The 15,124-nt window shown below is 41.4% G+C and overlaps 2 protein-coding genes across 3 annotated transcripts; one reads left to right on the top strand and one right to left on the bottom strand.

The window, feature by feature from the left end:
- Nucleotides 1–2,034: 2,034 nt before the first annotated feature.
- LOC109484455 (kelch-like protein 20) lies at nucleotides 2,035–11,493 on the bottom strand. Of its 2 annotated transcripts, none has more exons than XM_019787720.1 (9): nucleotides 11,378–11,493; nucleotides 9,953–10,507; nucleotides 8,441–8,599; nucleotides 7,820–8,030; nucleotides 6,542–6,740; nucleotides 4,884–5,027; nucleotides 3,486–3,619; nucleotides 2,643–2,851; nucleotides 2,035–2,351 (listed from the first exon to the last, which is right to left on the bottom strand). In XM_019787720.1, the coding sequence occupies exons 2-9, from the start codon at nucleotides 10,478–10,480 to the stop codon at nucleotides 2,160–2,162; spliced, it is 1,776 nt and encodes a 591-aa protein (XP_019643279.1). In that variant the 5' UTR covers nucleotides 10,481–10,507; nucleotides 11,378–11,493; the 3' UTR covers nucleotides 2,035–2,159. The 2 variants fall into 2 exon arrangements, with proteins under 2 accessions (XP_019643279.1, XP_019643280.1); XM_019787721.1 differs by having other exon boundaries at nucleotides 6,542–6,725.
- Nucleotides 11,494–11,524: 31 nt separating this feature from the next.
- On the top strand, nucleotides 11,525–14,618 carry LOC109484468 (ankyrin repeat domain-containing protein 45-like). Its single transcript, XM_019787735.1, has 6 exons — nucleotides 11,525–11,866; nucleotides 12,296–12,422; nucleotides 12,775–12,942; nucleotides 13,172–13,269; nucleotides 13,451–13,589; nucleotides 13,931–14,618. The coding sequence occupies exons 1-6, from the start codon at nucleotides 11,702–11,704 to the stop codon at nucleotides 13,957–13,959; spliced, it is 726 nt and encodes a 241-aa protein (XP_019643294.1). The 5' UTR covers nucleotides 11,525–11,701; the 3' UTR covers nucleotides 13,960–14,618.
- Nucleotides 14,619–15,124: the final 506 nt, after the last annotated feature.

The raw sequence follows: 15,124 nt of genomic DNA, 5'->3' as shown, positions 1-15,124 counted from the left end.
GATGCCTAGGAATTGCATACAATGGAATGAGATGACTCACAAAGTTCCCAAAGACAAGCTAGGAATGAGTCCATGTAAGTTTATTTTAATTGATGGACAGATACATACAGCTTGTGCTCTAAGTTATTCTGCCACACAAGTAGACGTGGGCAGCCAGTCTTGCCTACTGGTGTACAAAATGTAGTAAATCTGGGGCCATGCCAGGAGTCATACATGTACATATTAGCCTTATGGACACATTACCTTACCCTGTACAGACATGTTTTCCTCAAAGTATTGTACTAGCAAAAGCATCGTAGCTCATAGAAAAGTTGGCTTATTTCTGTTGTCTCACTTCTGAGCTTGTATGTACACATTTGCAGGAGTAACAGCATTAGACAAGGAAACCACAAGAAGTATCATACTAGCAGAAGCATCATAGCTTATAGAAAAGTTGGCATTCTGTTGGCTCATTTCAGAGTTTGTATTTACAGATTTGCAGGAATTAACAGCAGACACAGAAAACCAAAATAAAACCATGATTTTGTGAAGCTTTCTGGTCTTACACTTTTCAGAAACATCAATTAGTAGCTGTGGTGTCATAATACTGTCAATCACAGTTACACAAAAAGTTAGTTATAAAGTATAACGTTGTGTGTACGAGTGGTGTGACAGACTCAACTCACCAGGAGGCAGTTGGCTTGTCTGATATCCAGGTGTAAATGCTGTAATAATGCCATAACATGCATATGTATATCATCAAACACAGCAGGTTAATGTCTGATCTGTGATGCCTTCCAATCAGGCCCCTTCTTGTCTGTCATGTAAGTGATTAATCCAAGGCGGTGCTTATGTAATGTGCAAATTCATGTAAATAGGGAAATGCTCTGATTGCTTCCTAGTAATAGAATAATCTAAAACAAGGAAGAGTGGCTGCATTCCACTGCAGCATACAAAAATACCAGCCAATGATTGAAGATATAGAAAACATTCTAATCTTATAACATGCATTGTCCATGGGTGACTGCCAAAGCCATTCAGCCTGTAAGTTGGCCACTTCCTTTCTCTGCCCTTCATGCAGTGGGCCTGGCACCAAGCATGCTGTATGTCATGTCTTTTCCATGGAAAATCAATTGTCGCTGTCAGCTTGATTGTGCTGCACAAAATAGCTTATTGGATTTCCAGACTTCCTCCCAAACAAGGCAATTGGTTTAGTGTCTTTTCCAATGCCATAAAATAAAAGAGTGAAAAAATTAGATTAAAAAAGTAGTATTGTATTCTGTCAAACAGCATACTTATATTACTATCACAATTTCTTTGCTACCCTTTTTGAAAAAAAGAGAAATAATAAACAAAAATAACTTTGAAAAATTAAAAAAAAAGAAATAAAATAAAAATTCATGCCTTATGCAGTGCAGCAATTTTAGCAGGGGCTGTACAATTCTTTTTTAAATAAGGTGTATACTTAATCCTACCACTTACAACATACTTCACATTAGTTCCTCAATTCAACAGCATGGCTATGCCAAGCAATTCACATTATACTGTACAAAAACTTTACACAAATGATACAGATTTATCCAACTTGGACCAGTGAAATTCCCCTCAAACTCTAGCCTGTCATCCCTGTCTGACCATAGAACTCCCTTACCAGTCTACATGAGCTTTTGAAAAGCTTCATGCCATGACCACCAAACTACCTTGAGTGTATGTTATGTATGCACAGTGGGTTAGTATACTGCACACAACTTTAGTGCACGAAAGAACAAAACACCTGTAATTTTAATAGTCTCCTCCAGACTCCTTTGCAGGCTGAATAATTCGTCAAAATTGGCCTAAAGGGGAATACTGGTACAAATGTATATAATTGGCCAGCCATATAAGGACCAGTTGAACCTTCTATGGCCAGCCAACTTCCCTGGCCAATAATATCCCCTTTTTAGGCCCATTTCTACTATTTATTCAGCCTGCAAAGGACTCAAGTGGATACTAGAAGTTTAATATTCTTCCTGCCTTGGTATTCTTTTGGCAGCAAATTTGTATATAAGTTACTGAGTTTGGCAGCGAAGTGGATAAAAAGTCTCCTTTCAACATGACCAGTGTTTCATCTGGACCACTAGACTCTGTTTGCGGGGGTGTTCAGGCTTGTTGGGTTTGGAGGGAACACTGGTCTCTGTGGGTCACCAGAGGTGGGACTCGCACTGTGGCATCTTCACTACCCCGACTCCCCCTCCCAGCCTGCGATAGTTCATCCCGCCGTACATGCGCCATGTGTTCGCGTCCGGGTCGTATATTTCTATCGTTTTTAGGTACGTGGTTCCGTCAAAGCCTCCCACAGCGAGCAGCTGACCGTTCACTACCGCTAGACCCACCTAGAATGGAAGTGTGAAAGAAATTAAAATGATGACCACCGGTCTTCAGAAGTAGCTCTTGCAAAAGGCAATGTTCCAACCTATTGGGAGACTATGATCAACTGTACATCTTTACGCCTTTCAGTTTATGAGGTCTTTTTCATTCACAAATAAATGCTAACACAGATAACATTTTACCTTGCTTCAACTACTGGTATTCACAGGTTAATAATTGCTTTACATGAAAAGATAACTAATACTCAAAATCATCACATTTACGACACAATATACAGGTCATCTAGCCTTACTTACCCCACTTCTCCGTGAGCTCATAGCCACCACAGGACTCCAGGCGTTCATCCGAGGATCGTAGCACTCTGCGCTGCTCAGCTCTGTGGCGTCGTCCCGCCCACCGACCGCGTAGAGCTTGTCGTTGTAGACGGAACAGCCCAGGTGTTTCCGCCGTGTGCCCATCGGCGCTATAGGGTACCACCTGTTGGTTCTGGGGTCATATCTCTCCACTGAGGGACAGAGGAAGGGGAAGAAAATGCAAAGAAATTGTTACTAAAGCAACTGGACAGATTTCAAGTAGCCTCCACTACTGTTTGTCAGCTACTAATGGACTCTGTAGTTGAACATCTCATTTCCTGGATGTCTAACCTCCATTGATGTAAAGGAATGGAATTCACAAAAAACACAGAATCGCTTAAGTTAGCTGATGCTAAGTGTACACCATTAAACATCCCTTTACAGCTACAGATGAAGTTTCTGTACAGCTAGTTTCACAACACTTGCTCTTAAGATAGCAAAGATATACAGTAGAATTTAAGAAAAGGCAAGTTCAGTCTATGTCAGACAAGCTGAACTGTTACACATCAAGTTTCTGAACTCATTAGTATATACAACCTGATACAAATGCAGTGGTGTACAATAACACTTTTATCAGAGTACTTCCTATAATGTCTGGCCTCCTGGCCTCGTACTTTACAACTCCCGGTACTGATGATAACCAGTTAGCTCTGGCAGGGTCCCAACATCATGATTCAAGTGTTAACTGGTTATTTAACAGTGTTTCGCACCTGTGTGTAGATATAGCTCACAATTTAGATAACCTCAACTCTCAGACAGACAGAGGAAGGGCTGAACCATTGTTACCTGAGTTGAGGGGTGATGTTCCGTCTGACCCGCCGACAGCGTACAGGTAACCTCCCAACACTGCCACGGCCACGCCCAGTCTCCGGGTGCTCATGGAGGCCACCTTGGTCCACCGGTTGGACTGGGGTTCATACCTGGCGACAAAACCATGGATAACATGTACATGTCAGTCACTGATGCTACTAGTGGATTGTAGTGGATGCTACTTGAAATGTCTGACAGTTTTCAAAGTTTATTCAGCTGTTTCAGTAACAATTTCCTGTGTATCTCTTTACCTGGATGTCTTTCATCGACATAACATGTATATGTGTCAGTACTGGGCTAAATATAACTGGTCAACTAAAGTTGTGAACCCTTCATCCTCATTTGTGTCATCTACATGATCTACTTGTACCATTTCTACCGTGGCCGACAAGAACAAAATTTTACACCGCAACTTTTGGTGTTTTACACCGCAACTTTTGGTGTTTTACACTGCAACTTTGGGTGTTTTACACTGCAACTTTTGCTGTGTTTTACACTGCAACTTTTGCTGTGTTTTACACTGCAACTTTTGCTGTGTGGAAAACTTACACCCCTCCCCTTTTATAATGGACGGTCCCCCTGTCAGGTCAAAGGTGACAACGATGGCATGCAAACTACGTCGACTGAGTTATCCTTTTCGTGCATAAGGATAAGTTTTTTAGAGGAAAAGCTTGGCTACGTTGTGACGTTAGTTTTTTTCTAAAGGTTTTTCTAGCTTTGGCCTATAGACCGGGATAAATTTAAAAATGTTTCGACCAGGTCCAGTGATTACAAATTATGTTGCTTTTTGCTGCCATGCGTCACAACAAATTTATCAAGGACGTCAGATATCCAGCTCCAGACATCAACAGCAATGACATAAATTTTCTGCAGGTTAGTTCATTATTATTGGGTATGGACATCGTTTTTCTTCATTTTAATGTCCCTAGACGTCAGCTTGTGACTTGCCGCCGCCATCTTTGTCACCTTTGACCTGACAGGGGGACCGTCCATTATAAAAGGGGAGGGGTGTAAGTTTTCCACACAGCAAAAGTTGCAGTATAAAACACAGCAAAAGTTGCAGTGTAAAACACAGAAAAAGTTGCAGTGTAAAACACCAAAAGTTGCAGTGTAAAACACCAAAAGTTGCGGTGTAAAACACCAAAAGTTGCGGTGTAAAATTTTGTACTTGTCGGCCACGGTACATTTCAGATTCAAGATGAACGCAAAACATGTATTTCATATGTACATGTACCAGTACAAATTGCTGAAAACTAGTATTCAATAGATGAATATGCAGTTCCAAGTACTGTGCATGTATCTTACATTTCTTTGCAATTTTAACACTTTTCTGTTTGTCAACTATAATGGTGTATCCACAATATTAAAGCTCACCTTTCTACAATGTTGAGACAGCTGACGCCATCCTGCCCTCCCACAGCATACAGATAACCATCCAACACCGCCACACCCACACTGGTGCGACACGTGCTGGTAGGCGCCACGTCGCTCGACCACTGGTTTGTCTGAGGGTCATACCTGAAACAGGAACAGAGTCGTCATGTACTAGTATATGCCGGGTCCACGAAAAAACATGCACAGGCTGGTAAACCTAAGAATGTCTTTCCATGAATTCAGTGCAAAAATAGAATTGCTACATCGTCATGGGTATAACAGGTAGTTCGGTGTAATAATATAGCTACCTGCCGCTGTGCCATGTGCCTGCAAAGCTGGTGTGTTATGCTAAAGGGGGTTATATATTATAAGCTATACCAATACAGAGTTATAAAGCTGCGCTGTACAACCCTTGATATACGACTGACAAATGCTAACTGCACTGTACTGCCATGTAAATGATAACTGCACTGTACTAGCAGTTTCTTATGTACAAGCCGAAGTGGCTGTGCATTAGGATCTTTGAGGTTGCTCTTCAGTTATTCAGAAAAATGAAATGTTGGTCCTGATGTCTTCTTTCTTCAGTAAACTGTACATCTCTCTACAAGAAACTTTGTGAAAGAACTGCAATCTAAGTTCAAACCGACTATAAATTCGGCAGACTGGGCATTCTTATCTCTGACAGCCTGAGGTGGACAAGACAACTAAATTGCCTCCTAACAAGGGCTGATTTATCTGCACATTTACTGTGGCCATTCTTCTCCTGCAGAATCTGTCTGCACCGGCCCATCTCACCTCCTCTGATTGGAGACAATTAGGCAAATGGAGAACGGAACTATTTCTTATGGATGTCTTCCTCCAGACAGACGCAACCGGACATCATGTGAAGTGCTCACTTTCAGTTATCAGCCACCTTTACGTTTGACACGGTCATTCTTTGTGAGGGGGAGGATGCCAATGTCTGGGAAATCAGCAGTAAATAGTTGCGTAAAGCTTGGAAGTGTGGAAATCTAGCACATGTAGATGCAAACGTTGGACATTGATGATTTGGTGAGCAAGTGGACAATGCAGTTTGTTCCATCTAGACTACACATCTAGAGTGCCATATATACTGTTGCAGTGTACAGAAATCTGCATAAACAAAACCTAGGAAACTGGAAAGAAGACTATCTTCCTATTTACAGTTTCAGCCAAAGTTGCTAAACTAGCTGCCGGCTATTATGAAGGGCTACCCATAAAGTTAGCTGGAAAAGATTTTGGCCAGAGCACAAACAGGCTCACCCCCACTCTTTTAGATGCGTATCATTCTCAAGACAGCCTATTCCCTTCTCTCACCTCTCGATACTGTTAAGGATAGTTGAAAAGTCTGTTTCCAACATGACCAGTGTTTCATTTGGACCACTAGACTGTTAGCAAGGTTTTCAGGGGGCTAACAGCAACTTTTTTTAATGAATTATCATTCCCAAGAGAACCCTGTTCCCTTCCCTCACATCTCGATACTGTTCAGGGTGGTTGAAAAGTCCTTTTCAACATAACCAGTGTTTCATTTACACCAAGAGACTGTTTTAATTTTGCAGGGGTTTGTTGGGTTTGAAGGGGGCTAACACTAGTAACAGCAACTCTTTTTAGTGAATTATCATTCCCAAGACAACTCTCACCTCTCGATACTGTTCAGGTAGGATGATCCGTCATGGCCGCCCACAGCGTACAGCAGATCATCCAGCACTGCCACGCCGACGCCACATCTCCGCTTGCTCATGGAGGCCACCATGCGCCACTCGTGGGTCTGTGGGTCGTAGCGCTCCACGCTGGAGATGGCGTCCCCGCTGCACCAGCCGCCCACTGCAAGGACAGTTTCTAACGTTTATCGTTAGGTCCAGACCAGACAGACGTACGCGGTGTGGACTCCGTCACGTTGGCTGACAGTTGCCAGTAATGTACCAACACGAGCTCAATGATGAACAAGTAAATCGTAAATGTGCTCCCTGCCCGTAGGTGAGTAAGAGGATCACATTTACATATATTTGTCTCTTCCTACCTTGATATATACTGGTACCAACATGAGGTCGATGATAAACAACATGTGCTCCTTGCCCCTACATGCTAAGAAGATCACATTCATTTTTCTTTTCCTACCTTGATATGAAGAATACTACATACAGCCACTTGTGCATTCTCATATGACAAGATACTAGTAGATACTTTTCATGGACCTCAGAGGCACTCTAAAAAACAACATATTAACATACATGTACATGAACACATAAAAACGAAATAACCTTAACTTTGTTTCAACAACATAACAAATATACAAACCTAGGCTGTGTTTGTACAGATGGCTGCTAACTAGTATACAATATATCTACTTACTCATACATTCTTAATCTCAGCCTTTCCCATGTATCAGCCTCACATCTCCAGACTGTTATTGCTCTAAGTCTAACTTACACTGATGTTTGAAGCTACACAATGTACACCTATGTCATTGAGCTGACTGGACACACTGGACAAACTCTAACCAACATGACAGACGTCCACCACAAAGTACAACAACAATGGTGACAAATTCACAGAAACTCAAACTCACACCACAGCAAAGACACACAAGATGACAAAGAAACTCAAGAAAGACTGCACAAAAACCTAAGAATCACAGAAACAGCACACAGACATCTACATGTAGATCATAAACTTTGTCCCATGAATCTTGATATACTTTGCTTGAACTAGTCTTTCTTAGTGTTTTTTTTAGTGAAAAAATTATTCAAATTTCACTGGCTTCCAAAAATTCCAAACTGTTCCTTATTGGTACACTGATAAAATTTTCTAGATCACCCCTTTCTCCTGTAAGGTACTTATGCCATATCTTATAAGGAACTAAATGTGCACAAGAGATCAACACACAGACAGGACATCTGTATACGAATGGTACGTACCTGCAAAGAGCACCTCCCCACAGCGGATTGGTTTTCGTGGTCGTGTCCTTGGTCCTTGCATCAACGGTCTCTCTTGGGGCAACAGAAGGTAGTTCTTGGCTTCGTCTACAAGGTCTCGGCAAGTTTCATCGCTTTTTACAAGAAGGTCTGCACCAACGGTTCCTACTAAAAACTTGGGGCTAAGCAGTGGCAGTCTCACATGTTGTAACACCTATGGAGAGGACAACACATAGAAGCTAATGTCAATGTTGTACAATGTATGTAATTTTCTAAAAAATGTAAAATAATAACAATTCTGAGATAGGAAAATACAATGTTTGAAATTGTATCTGAAGTTACATAGGTAAGGTCTTTCACAGTTAGTTATAACTTATGCATGTGGCAACAAGTTTCCAGGCTGTTTTGGGAGCAAGATTTGTAGACTGCTGTTTGTTACAGTTCTGGTAGGAGGCACTGATTCACACACAACAATACAGTGACCTGCATACATGAACACACACTAATTGCTAGATTGTAGTAATGTTGTAAGTTAAGCTACATGCAGTAACATAGTCAAAGTTAAGTTAAAATTGGCAGGTTTTATATACATATATTTACCACCTGAAGCCTACCAATACGTACCATAGGTAACTGATTTCTTCTCTCTGGCAGGTTGTATCTGACCCACGACATGACAGCGTTATAGACCTGTTCCTCACTGCGGACATTCAGCTCATCACTGGAGATGATATCTATCAACTGATTGGCTGGCAGCAGCATGAATTCTTCACTCTCCATTACCTAAGCCAATGAAAAGAAACGTCTCAAATTCAGTTGGCAAACATGGGCTTTGTACTTTTTCAGGTACATGTAATTTGGTGTACTAAACTTCAACTTACCAGGACATGCATTGATTACAAAATACCTGCTAGATGTAGGATAATTGATATGTTCCTATGTAGTGCTCTTAACTTCTGTGTACTGCTACTGGGACTGACCCAGTCAGCTATATAAACTACCTATACCACAGTAAGTATGCTAGGCCTCAACATTTCTTCCAAACCCCAAGCTATAAACCAGCTGTGGGCGAATGCGCTGAAGTGTAGGCATGTTTGGTATTCAGGTCAGGCCTCCCTTAGAAAAGGTAGGTTTACAGTACGTATCAGCAACGTTGTTTATAAACAGGTAGCCAGCGCACACCTGCACGGTAATTGTGTTACCATATGAAAAGCATTAGCGGAAACTATGTCAGGAATTTCAGAGCAAACTAGAAAGGCCAATATTTGCTTTGGAGCAAATACAGCGATGGGTTCACCACATTTTACGACATGGCAGGGAAAGAATGGGAAACACAAGGGAAAACAATGATTTACATTGATATAACTATAATATGAAGTAAAATACAACTAAAACAACAGTTGGATAGCTATTCCCTACTTTATTGGTTAGGATTTTTAATTGCATAATGCAAACTGTTGATTTTCAAAATAAAAAAAAACGTCCATGCCCGGCATTCCAATGCTGGAGCAGGAAAGCTTGAAATACCTACCAAAACACTTGAATACAGACATACTGTCAGTATGGAAATGCTTCTGTGCAGGTGTTAATCAAGTTAAATCCCAACAGCCAATCAGCAAGAAGTATAGAGGAAAGCTGCATGCCTATTGGTTGATGCCCTGCATTCCATTCTGATGACTCATACCCAAACGTGGTAAACAAGGCAGACTAACACAGTAATACATTTGCTATAACACAGCCAAAAAACTCAAATAAAACCATTCTAAAAGCCTGTATCACAATAATTTAAAAAACGCCTAGGGGTATTTGCCCACTGTACCTCCATACCAAATTTCAGGACCTTAGGCCCTAAAATGAAGAAGCTGAATCCATTTAAAGATATGGCAGGAGGAGGAGGAGGAGGAGGAGAAGGAGAAGAAACATCAGAAAAAGCAATATGGTTTCACCACACCACTTCGTGGTGTGGTGAACCCATAACTAGTGATCCTCTTACAACCAGTTTGTATGTGTGCCATACTGTTCATAAGTGTAACATCATAAATTACACAATAAAACTCTGCTATATACGTAACCGTATACAAAATGTAGGTATGGCGTAATCAAATTTGTTGTATGGATCGTTCTTCTTTTTCTTACCTCTTGGAAATTGTGTTGTGTAAACTTATCAGCCACTCTTAACAGTTCTCTACATGCGTGAGTGTCTGCGAAGGCTCGGATGCCAAGACAGTTTGACGGGTCCAATTGTCTTTTCAGGAACTCGCAGCAGACTTCTTGGATTTCTTGCAGCTGCAGCAGACAGGCTGCGGGCAGGAGTGTTTGAACGTTGCTCTCTTCCACGGTTATCTGTGACGTGTACGCAAAGTCTATAAGCAGCTCCATGGCCCGCTCATCAATGTCCCGAATGATCACCTCCGTCTGTCGACTCTCTGCCAACTCTCCCGTAAACATGGCGTGGAAATACGGGCTGCAGGCGGCCAGGATGACGCGGTGGGCGTAGATCCGACGGTCGCCGACGATCAGCACCACGTCGCAGAGCTCGCGCCGCTTGCGTAAGGAGTTGATAGCCTCCAAGGTCTGCCTGGGGTGCTTGTCGGAGGAATACGCCATCCTGGCGCGTGGCACTTCCTCCTCCTGGGGAGTGACGGGGTGCATGTGGGCCGCCATGCCTGACAGGGGACAGTTGTCACCAGGCTGGAAAGAACAAACACAGATGTGAGAGCTGCAGAGCATGACTTTCCACACAGTTCAAGCCCCACACAATTTGACTCGTTTACTGTGATAGAACCTTTTAGACATAGAACTGCTAGAATCTTATATGGGTACAGAAGAACCAATAGTCTAAAATATCATGAAATGATGATAAAACTATTAAAAGTATAACTGTATCCAACAATTTAGAACTTCAAAGCCTGCTATCGTGCTTTAAAGAGAGGAATGAGTACCAAACCTGGAGGTGGCTTTCTTACATATCTTGATGGGTAATAATTAATCTATTATCAGTATGGCAATATCAGGAAAAAGCATGATATCTGATATCTATAATATAATCATATTACAGCTCTTGGGTTATTAGATCATGGCTGCAAAATTTATGGTCGCCTGTACTTGGTATACAATATTAATTGTGCAAGTTGGAAATAACAGATTCTCACATTCTAATCTGAAAAATATCAATTATATTGCTTTATCATCTTTGGGATGTAACCTTATACCTTTATTTCCTACAGGTCAAGAAAAATGTTTTATTTGCACCAAAGCTGTCTTCTTGGGATTTGCAGCAAATCAAGTAAGCAGGAATTTGGTTTATTGTCTATCACGCAACAGTATCAAAGTTATCATATTCTGTAAAACGCTGGTTTTGAAGAGTAAAATTGACTTTCCTAGATATTCTACTTGACATTCTAGCAGACACAAACAAACATGGCGTTCGGCTTGAAATTTTTGGCCCAGAACACGTCCCTAAAAAACACTTTGAATTTCAATGTCCGTTATTATGCCACTCTGACGGTGTTCACACATATTCTCTGCGTACTTGTACACCGAGAAAACAACAATTCTTACCTGTAAAACGTGAAATTTTAGGAGAAATTTGTCTCCGAAATCTGTAGTCTGTACAAAGCGTACCTTTCCGGAAACTGCAATGCTTTATGGGATATCCATCCGGGCACTCGATCATTTTCAGACCTGTTCTCCCCCGTTTCAAAAAGTGGAATCGTCCGTCGTGACGTCACGCCGTTGCTACAACTAAAAAGTTGGAGACTTGTCTGGGACATTTTCGGAAAAGTTGCAGGACTTTTCTCCCGGTTTTGCAATATTTTTACAACATAAGTGCACCCGTATACGCCTGTATCTTCATTTTTTAGCTGATAAAGTTTAGTTTGAGCCATGACGGCGGCCCAAGAAGAAGAAAACCAAGAGTCGGAGGAGCCCGCCCCCCCTCCTCCCGATCTGAGTATCAACCTGGCCATGGCAGCCGCCCTGAGCGGGGAGGTGTCGCGGTTGTGCCGGGCTTTGGACGACGAAGAAGACCCTTACCATCCACAGATCCAGGTAGGACACACACGGGGCATCGATGCTGATAGATATCCTGTCGGTTGGTCTTTTGTTTTGACGCATCTATATTAATTTAACCCTGGAGACGGAGGTATAACTGTAACAGGGCTTTAATTGACTAACTTGGTCCCCAAGGATTCCATCATTATATGTTACCCTTTCTCTTCTTATATGAATACGACAAATACTTCCTTCTTTAATGAAGTCCATTGTAGAAAAGGAGTGTATTTGTTTTTGTACCCATTGAGAAAGAAAAAACAAACTATTGTACATTGTATTTGGATAAGTTGTCCGAAAAAAAATTCCATCGACAAAGTATGAAACAGAACTTCACACTGTTTGTTTCCATCCATTAAGGTTAGTTATATGCCACAGTAAGAACAACATTCAGTACAAAATTTTAATCCAATTTTTTCCTTCTGTCAGGAACGACTGAATGAGAGAGACTTGGAAGGGAAGTCTCCGCTGGACATGGCCTCCATGTTGGGGAGAGACAACGTGGTGAAGGAGCTGCTGGTACGAGGGGCTGATCCAAACATCGCAACACCCAGGGGTGAGAGTCGGACAAATTCATCTATCACCTACAAAACTTATCCACCTGGAAGAAAACTTTATTTCAGGGCGGCAAAATGAAAATATTCTGGATGTGTCTGCTATTGACATTTACTGCCATTTACTGCATATTTTCTTCATCATTTCATACTTGAAGAATGCACATGTAGTCCAAAACAACCTGCTTGAGGAACCCCTTTATTTTTTTGGAACTGCCAACAAATAGCTAGAACAAATCCACGATATTAAAAAAGAAAGGATTGTGGCCTTCTATGAATCAGTTCAACCCACATTTTTGTCATTTGGTATTTCTGGAGCAGCCCCTTGGTTTAACAGACCTTGTTTCTCCCCAGGTTACACCGCGCTCCACCGGGCAGCATCCTGGGGCAAGCTGGGGTGTCTGAAGATCCTGGTACAGTTCCAGGCCGACCTTCAGAAGAAGTCGCACCACGGCGAGCGGGCGAGGGAGATCGCCGTCAGATACGGGATGGACGACTGCGTACAGTATCTAGATAGACAAGGTGAGGAAACTGTATCATGTATAATGTTACACGTTTTATACACAGTTAGATCTGGTGAAATATACTGGTATATATATTTTGTAAAGCACTTTTTTTCTGTCAAACTTATTAGATTGCATGTACTAGTATTCCCTTATTCTCCAAATAAGCAGTGGCGCAAGCAGCATAAGGACATAAGAAATGACTCTGAAGTCTTGATATAAAATATATGTTCCTTCTGCCTACACAGAAGCGAGACAAACGTTGAAATCTTACGTTGCGTCGATGAGGGAAACCCTGGCAGACCCTGAGAAGATGGGAGCAGCAAAGCTAACCAAGGAAGAAAAAGTAAGAACGTTTCAACTTTACTGAATGATTGGGATGATATCATTACTTAGCATATCAGATGTAACATTCTTTTTATTTGTTTTGTTTTGTTATTTGTACTAGGATTTATTGTGACCCACTAATTTCTAATCTCTTTTGTAACCAATGTCATTGACATGTTCATGATGTTGATTTCCTGCAGTCATCCACGAATGCGGCTCTGACAGAAAAGGAGCAGTGGTTAGAGAACACCACCGACGCTTCCGTTCAGGACTATCTGGACAAGAAGAACGAACTAGAACAACAGATGGAAACTGTCATGCTGAAAATCTCAGGCCAGGGTAGGAGGGTGCTTACTGTGGTGTCAACTTTTGCCTTCATCCTGCTGCGTACTCACTATAACCAATACAATACAATGTACAAATTTGGTGCCAAATGGCTACCTTAGCAGGGTGAAGGTTAAAAAAAGCTTACTTTGTGTAGTTTTTAGGAACAAGATGTAAACCTTTGGATCCATCTTGTGAAAGATAAGTTACAGCAACATTGAAGTCAGTCTTTTTAGGTACATGTATTATACTTCTGAAGTGATTGTAGTAAATGTTAAGTTAAGTATGAAACATTAACTGTCAAGTTTCACAATTTTTCAAATCACCAATGTCAAACTGTTTTGCTTCTTTTTCAGCACCTGAAACTCCAGCAGGCAAGAAGTAAAGGGCTGGATGATGTGCTCCTTCTGAGAACGACTTTTTAAGGAGTTGGATTGACTAAGAGATTTTAGGGTTCAATATCAACTTCCTACTGTTGTAGCTGATACTGTGATAGTAACAGACACATCTGATTGTCCAAAGAGTTTGTACTAAGTAACAGTAAACAGTGCTTCATCGTGATGGATAAAATAAGGTCTGTCCTAGTATGACCTGTCATCACCCAATGAGAAAAAAACAACATTGGGGGTTGCAAGAAGACAGTTATCTTTGCACTCAGGTGTCATCGTGCCAGGAAATTTTTTTTTACAAAATTATTCAGAAGCAATATTTGCACTGTGAAAGGGACACAGTAGTCACCTACTAAACAAGCTGTTTTGTTGTTTGAGATGTTGTATATATTCCTTATGTACTGATTTTATATAAATCTACCCAGCCACTAGATTTTTAAAGAGGATGCTGGAACATGCAGTACTTTTATATCCACAGCAAAACACCTATGGACACTTTCAACATGTATATACATGGTGAATCTCCGAATTTCACCACATCTGCCAAATGAATAATTCCTAATATTATTACATACTTTGGGTGCACAATGTGGAAAAAATTATGACCACTGTTTATGTCATAGTTGGATTCCAATAAATGTATTCAGCAATACAATATTAGTATTCATTTACTTATTTAGAGCAGGATATGTTTTGATAAAGTTAACAAATTATGGGCACACAACGATCCAAAAATATTACTGCAGTAAAAATCCGTCAGGGAGCTGCAAGTATTTCAAGAACCGCTAGATGTCCCCACTGCCAGGTAACGAAAGAACTACGACAGCAACAGCTGATTTCTTAGATTTAGTGTTGATAGATTTAGCTCTGTTGTGGCACAATGTTACACAGTCTGAGGAAACAGTGTTTTCTATTAAAAGTATACACATTTTCGATATTTGTGGTCTTCTATAGCCTGGTATCCAGTCTGATCGTGGTCGGGGCCGTAAGAGCTCGGGGCCGTAAGAGCTCTGGCCCGGTCGCCCGCCTCACATAGGTTTCCCGGTATGTATTTCACGAGAGATTAATTAGCCCTCCACGAATCGTGTTGGGGGGAAACCAAATCCCCAAGCATACTGTCTCTGATTAGCGTAACACTCCTACCGGGACGGTCTGTTGCAC

The sequence above is a fragment of the Branchiostoma belcheri genome, unplaced genomic scaffold (assembly GCF_001625305.1).
Source record: "Branchiostoma belcheri isolate BF01 breed outbred unplaced genomic scaffold, Haploidv18h27 scaffold7, whole genome shotgun sequence".
Lineage (NCBI taxonomy): Eukaryota > Metazoa > Chordata > Leptocardii > Amphioxiformes > Branchiostomatidae > Branchiostoma > Branchiostoma belcheri.
This window is presented reverse-complemented; position numbering and strand designations above follow the sequence as displayed.